Source organism: Polistes canadensis, unplaced genomic scaffold (genome assembly GCF_001313835.1).
Source record: "Polistes canadensis isolate GaletaPanama2010 unplaced genomic scaffold, ASM131383v1 scaffold_13, whole genome shotgun sequence".
Taxonomy (NCBI): domain Eukaryota; kingdom Metazoa; phylum Arthropoda; class Insecta; order Hymenoptera; family Vespidae; genus Polistes; species Polistes canadensis.
The window spans coordinates 1,487,302-1,494,886 of record NW_014569560.1 but is presented as its reverse complement, the minus strand read 5'-3'; the positions used below and the strand labels follow the sequence as shown (position 1 = coordinate 1,494,886).

General features: G+C 29.8%; 1 protein-coding gene across 1 annotated transcript; it reads right to left on the bottom strand.

Moving 5' to 3' along the window:
- Positions 1 to 1,368: 1,368 nt before the first annotated feature.
- Positions 1,369 to 7,480, bottom strand: LOC106793380 (putative inorganic phosphate cotransporter). The gene is made up of 7 exons (XM_014760268.1): positions 7,009 to 7,480; positions 5,663 to 5,796; positions 4,764 to 5,064; positions 4,297 to 4,541; positions 2,708 to 2,857; positions 2,247 to 2,621; positions 1,369 to 1,729 (listed from the first exon to the last, which is right to left on the bottom strand). Exons 1-7 carry the CDS (start codon positions 7,067 to 7,069, stop codon positions 1,571 to 1,573), a joined length of 1,425 nt encoding a protein of 474 aa, XP_014615754.1. The 5' UTR covers positions 7,070 to 7,480; the 3' UTR covers positions 1,369 to 1,570.
- Between the last annotated feature and the right edge of the window lie 105 nt (positions 7,481 to 7,585).

Sequence of the window (7,585 nt, the reverse complement as noted above, 5' to 3'; positions counted from 1 at the left end):
TTAAATCGCTCGAAGGCGTTAGAAATATCAAATGGTCAGATTCAGAACTGATTGACGAAGAAAAAGATATTTACAGTTTATCTTGTTTAAGTATACCTCAGTTAAAAGATTCCCTTAATAATTTAGTGCCAGTATTTGTAGAATCAGTTATTAACGAAGAAAATCATAATGATCAAATTACTGAGGATGTTTTAAGTAAAACATTTAATTTGAACACCTGTGAAACAGAAAACACAGTTGAAGTTTTAGATACAACCATTACATTACATAAAAAAAATGGAACTAATTCAATAATAAATTCTGAACAGAATTCAATAATAAATACTGAACAGAATCCAATACAAATTATAAATAAAAATGGTACAAGTAAGAATACAGCATCCTTACAGAATAAAGTAAAGAGGTCTGTACATCCGATTAATAAAATTTCTTCGAAACAATTTAAAAAAACACATCAAAAACACAAAATTTTCAATCATGCATTTGAATCGCCTAATAAAGAGAACAAGAATACACAAAAGCAACATCCTATTATGAGTGCTAAAAGTATTGCTATTTTAAATAGCTTAAAAGAGGATAAGATTAAAACAATGTCATGCGTCTCTATTATAAAACCATCCAAACCAATATTAGAAGATGCATCATTAAAATTAGTAAGGATGAAAGAGAGACGTGGACTTGGATCTGCACACCCTTATCAAAAATCAAAACAGAAGTGTATATTGACTCTTACTAAAATATAATTGACAATTGAAGATGCACAATTTTAGAGACTTTCAAATACACGTTTGATCCGGTTTACTTAAGAAACTATTCTGTCTGGACCCCGCATCTTTTCGGTACGGGTTGAGGAACAGCGATGACGTGGCAAGAAAACAATACATCAATTAGCACGTTGCGCGCTAGGAAGAGGAGACAAACAAGCAATAGGAGAACAAACATTGAGGATGACGTCATACAGGACCAATGATCTGATTACACGATACGTAGCGTGATCCTTTGTTCAATAGGAACAATCGATATATCTTCTTCCCGAAGATAACAGACGACGTCTTGATCATGCTGGTCGAGAGGTGCCGTCACTTACTCTGAGTGGCGCAATTTTCGAACAATATTTATTTTTTATGTTTAATTATGCATGACTGTATCGTCGATAAATTAATAAATTAATTCTTTACTTTAGTAGCTATTAGTTTATGATTGCAAATGCCTTAAATTTTGTAGGAAAACATTAAGAATCAATATGATTAAATAGTAAAAATTTATATTCAACAACTTATAACATTAACAATTATATATATAAAAATATTTTCACGTATCTATATAACTACAATAAATAATGATTGAGCTTTGGTACGCAATAGAAACATAAAATAATAATAACAAGAAAATTATAAACTAAAAATTAACATGAAAAAATGAATAATGTAAATGTGACTGATACGCAGTGATACTATTAGTGTTATGCTTATGTATACTACATGTGTCAACAGCCATTATACAAAATGCATACAAGACATAATTGCAAACATTATTTCTATAAAAATTAATATTGCATATTAAATTGGTCTTATATTGGTACTAGATTTTTCTCTTTGCTCTCTTTAACAGCTTTTGGATCATTCCACCATTGTACATCACCTTTACCCCAGATAAGAAATATCAAATTACCCACGAAATAAATGCCAGCCGAAACATAAAATACTATTGCCCATTGAGATTCATCGCTCTGTAATTAAAAAAGATTTAGCATAGATGGAGGTATAATGGATATTTCAAGGTCATCTCCCGTTTTTTTAAATTAGATTACTTAATTTTGTTACCGCTTTGCGATAGTCAGTATTGAGATGGTTTCAGCAAAAGTGTAGTCTTATCACTAAAAGATGTACATGTCTTATTATTCGTTGATATGCCATATGGTCACAGTAACATTGACATAAATGGTCACAATTTCGAATATCTTTTATAATATAAGAAAGTTTATTTTACTAACACATTTGAATTTGAATGATCTTCATTAATAGCTTGCTGAAATCATCTTAATGTCAACCAAAGCGGTAAAAAAAATTGACATTCAAATCTCATAAAAAAATGATCTCTATAATAGTTCTTTTAACCATTAGATTTCCCCCTGCAATAATGTAACTTTTTTCTTTGAAGTTTTTTAATACGATTATAAACAAAGAAGATATACAAGGTGGATAGAGTTATTGCCCCACCCTGTATATGACAAAAATTATACTTACCAAATTAGTAACGATTTCCCCACAAATTATCGGTGCAATTATCGCGATGACAGAAGCAATACAATTAGTGATAGACATCATAGTACCAGCATAATTCGGGCTAAGATCAATGTGATTTATTTGATATCCACAAAGTGAGCCAGCATTAAGACCAACTGCTACAATAAGAATTATAACAGTCCAAAGTGGATTATTGGTCGGGACAAAACCTAAAACAATCAGAGCTATGGCCGGACCCCAATGAGCTATACTGTTTGAAAACTTTCTTATTATCGATCTAGAGAAACCCCTTTTAAGTGCATAATCCGACAACCAGCTTGCAGGAAAGCTTAACATCCACATCACCAAATAGGGTAATGCTGAAATACCTCCGTTCTGTGTAAAATATTCTAATTAAGATAATTATATGAGATAAAATAAGAATATATTTCAATTATATATCCAAATCATTAATTAATTACCTTTTCAATATCAAAACCTAAGACAGAGTTCAAATAAGTTGGCATTTCTGTGAGAAGAGTCCAATATCCCCAATTTTGACCGCAATGAACAATTATCAATGCCCACATTGGTGTTGATGTCCAAATCTCTTTCCATGGTGTCCGTAATTTCTGAAAAAATAATAAGTCTGATATGAGCATTAAAAAAATACGTACAATATTAATGTAATTCCCAATGATAGAAAAATACTAATATTAATAAAATTAATAATGAAATTCAATGTTAAAAATTCATTATTGTCTAAAACAGAAAAAATCTTTTTAGATTATATAACGCGTATCAGATATCTTAGCGCACGTGAACAGTGAAGTTGATGTATTCGTAATTACCATAGTATGCTTTTTGCCGTGCAATTACAATTTCAGTTTTTTCAATCTTTTCTTTTATCGAGTAAAGGACAAACTAAAATAGAATTAAATGTGTCTACATGTACATACATAAGACAATCTTTCATTCCTATTAAATTATTTGTTAAATCGTTTGTTAAATCAATTGTAAAAATAATGCTTATGGAATTATATACGCCAGATGAATAGATCCGTTAGCTTTACATATATGCATGAAATAATAAATAAATAAAAATATTTATACACATAGCTATCTAATCACTTTGTACAAATAAGAAGTAAGATGCAATTTTCTTATATAATAATTTATAATCTGTCCGATAAACCGAGTTACTGTAATATTCCGAGAATAACAATAATAAAAAAAAAGAATAAAAAAAATTATTAAAACATGATTTGAACTTTATCCTCGTTTTCTAAGTACAATGGGAAAAAACTTTCATAAAATCTTTAAATTTCTGATGACACTTTAATATCTTCTCGGTTTTTCTTCCATTTTGATTCTTACTCATAATACATAGAACATTTCACATTTTCAATTAACCTTGAGCCGATGTGCAAAACACATTGTTACTGAACCTGCAGGCAATTCAATTAAAAAGGAAAAGTATTGGGTTATCATTAAAATGATGAAATACCCAAATTAAGAAGCCTGAATACAAAAGAATGATTTCATATGGCTGACATGGAGCTATCGTAAATTACAATCCATCTCGTAAATTGCTAAAAAGAAAATGATCAATTTCAATTGTAATAATCATTATCCTGGAATTTTCTACAATCATAATTATCACAAGAGAATAAATCTCATATGTTAAATTGATTAAATAACGTTTTTTTAAAATTGTTCAATCAATCAAGTATAATCATTTCGAATAATGCTAACTTTTTAATTGTCGATGCACATCGTTGCTCTTATCATGATTGTATTATCGAAGTAGAGTCAAAATTATTCTATTTAAAATATTAATAGATCTGAAATTATCGTTACAGAAAAAAATTTATCATCACTTATTGTTAGCTAAACTCAATTTTTATTTTAAACGTAAAAATTATCGATTATCGCACTAAGTCTAATAACCATGACCTGTAAGGCCAATTGCCTTATCATTCTTCGATAAAGTTAGGTTTTATTAACTATGTTCGCCACGTAGGCATTAGGATATTGTTAAAAATCTTAATATCTTGGTTAATTTACTCACCTCTTCGGTTTTAGGACTAGCAATATGCAGACTGTTTTCAATATATGTTTTTTCTTCTATGGAAATACTTGAATGGGTGGACGGTGTATCAGAACCAAAGAAGAAGAAGGCTATACTCCACAAAACAGCAATGCCACCAAAAATATAAAAAATGCTAGGCCATCCTATTGATGATGCTGCGAGAAAACCACTAATTGGAAGAGCGATAACTGTACCAAACTGAGCTCCTGCATAGGCGAAGGTAGCTTAAAAAACAAAACAAAACAAAACATCATAAAGTTTCATAAATAAAGAGAGAGAAAGAGAAAAACAAATCAAACACTAATAGTAAAACAACAGCTAAAAAGGAATACAAAATGCATCTTATTATTTGCAATTTTTATTCCTTTTTTGCTTCCTATTTTTGATCTTTCGTGCCTTTATCAGTATTTTCATTTGTTCTCTTTCGCGTATCGAGTAGTTCTCACCAAGTCTTGCCCTCTCTGAGGGTGGCACCCATTTTGAGAGAAGAGTGTGAACAGAAGGTAAGAGGCAACCTTGACAGACACCCATGCCTACTCTGCAAATATATACTGCGATAATGCCGCAATAATGGGCAGCGAGGTGCATTAATAAACTAAATACACCACAAAAGAACATTCCCAAACTGAGAAGCTTTTGAGTACTCCAAATAGTGGTGATATAACCTGATGGTATCTGCATTACCGTGTAACCCCAGAAAAACGAGCTGAGGATTCTTGACCTTTGTGCTGGATCCCATCCATAATCCTAAACGGGGAAAAAAGTCTATCTAATTGTTAGGATTCGCAAAAGAAATTGTTAATGGATTTTTAATATTTAAAATTTACAACTCATTGTTATATGCATTATATATTATACAGGATGAGTCAGAATTAACATACACATTTATTGTTAGGGATGTAAGATCTAGTGAATGAATTGGTCTGTTATGTCTACCCCTTGATTTTTATCTGTGGGGATACCTAATTCTGAGTCACTCTGTTAAAAAAATGTTACAGGCAATGTATATAATGCGGATATTATATAGAATGTCCGTTCGAAAAGGATATTTTGTAGAGTATCCGAAATTTGTTTAGACAGAAAAAGATCACTTCTCACACTTCGTCCGTGATCAAATACATCCCATTAAAGCACATTTTATATTTATTTAATGTAATATTTTAACTTATAAAATTTATAAAATAATTAATTTTCTATTTGAATAATTAAATTAATAAAATTTGTCTAACACAATAAGATCAAAAGTAACGCTTTATCTAATCTTGCGTTGAATAAATTAAAATTCAAGCTTATATTTAATTCCTAATATAAAATGCTATAGATATCCTATAAAAGAGATTCATACCTCAATGTTCGGATTTGCTGTAGTAGCATTTGCCATTGCCACGACAGCCACTGACATTCCCACTCTAAGAAAATATCCGATGACCATGGCTAAGAAAAGTAGAAGGACTTGCAAATGTCTAATCCCCAGTTTACCTGAAATGTACATATATTATGTATCGAGCTCGCGGGCGCACGCACACCACACACACACTCACTCATACACTCAATAAATGAAAGTAATGTTCATCTTGATTTTAATACTGATAAATTCTTGTCTTTTTAATCTTCCTTTTACGGATTCGAGCCACTTCTTTAAGAATACCTTCTCATACTTATTCCATATTATCAAAGAGATCGCGTAATGTAATAAATTAAAATATGTAAAAGTAAATTATTATGTCAAAACTATTTTAACATATAACTTTTAGATGCGAATAATATTTTCCTCTTAATCGTTAAAATTTAACGTATTTGCATTTATTTATAAAATAATAATAATATGCCCCTATATATACAGACGTAGTATACGCGTGAAATTTTGAACAAGTATATTTATTGAAAATTCTCTTTCTAGAGATTTAAAATAAGAATTTATTAAAAGGAAAACGAACGAAAGAAAAATAATATACCTCTTACATACAGGAATATCGTATGACTTTATGTAATTTAAACTTTTGTCGCGATCGAAAATAAGATAAAAAATATAAATCAAAGTAGATATACATTTAAAAAGAGGAATGTGATAGGGTACCTGTACAAGTGAAATTGTTCTTGTTATCTTGTCTTTCAATTAAAATATTATCTAAATATTTTACAACCGTATATTAAAGTATTATCACACATAGATTAATCAACACTTGCGATAATCAACGCGATGATTTTTCTGACTGATATATTTAAATCAAATAAACGGTTCGAAATATATATATAAATTAAATCTGGATATAAAGGTATAGGGTAAAGGTGCAAATTCATCGATTAGAAATTTCTTGAACAATCCCAAAAACCAATGAAATATATAAAGAAACACAAAGTAATTTATTCGAATATTTATAAAATTTTTAAAAATAAATATTACAAAAAATTATCAACATAGTTGTTACACTTTGAAATGTTAAATTTATTAACTCAGCTAGCGATATGATTGAACATTTTTTGAATGAATCACCTAATTTTTCGCGGCAGAAGGAAAATTACATGCGGAATGTAAATGTTGCACTTAATAATTCTAAGTAAAAATAATTTCCAACGCGCACAATGATCGTACATAATTATGAAAAATAATGATGATGATGATAATAACAATGGAAATAATCATAATTTGATTATAACAACGATGACGATGTTGACGATGAATGGATCTACCTGGCGATACGTTGTTTGTTGCATCTTCGCCACTACTACCTTCCTCTTTGCTAGCTGTCATTGTTGCTACACAGCGTACACAGTTATAAAAACGTTAATCGTTCATACGGACATATTTATATCGAGATCCCCACCGAATTACAAGACACCACGCCCCTCCTCTATTTTTCTTTTAATTCCTCTAGTTTGTAATTACAAACTTGTAGAATGCGATTAGCAGCGAATGAACGACAACGTAAATATGTATGTATATTTATATGTTCTCTGAGACATGCGATATATATCACTTTTAGAAAAATGACATCGATAGAGCCAATTGTACAAGATATACAAGGTAAAACATTTAAATTGGAACACTTAAATATCTTGGTTATAGAAATCCTAAGGACGACGTTTATTTGAAATTATTTGAAGATTGTACATATGGCGGTAATTTTTTTTTCCATAGCTATTTTTAAACAAGATTTCAAGAGATATTTCGAGATATCGAAAATTTATTATTTAAAGAGATATTTTAATTTCAAATATTGCTAAGAAACCATGTATATATTTAAAATATAGTAAAGAAGGAGTAGTA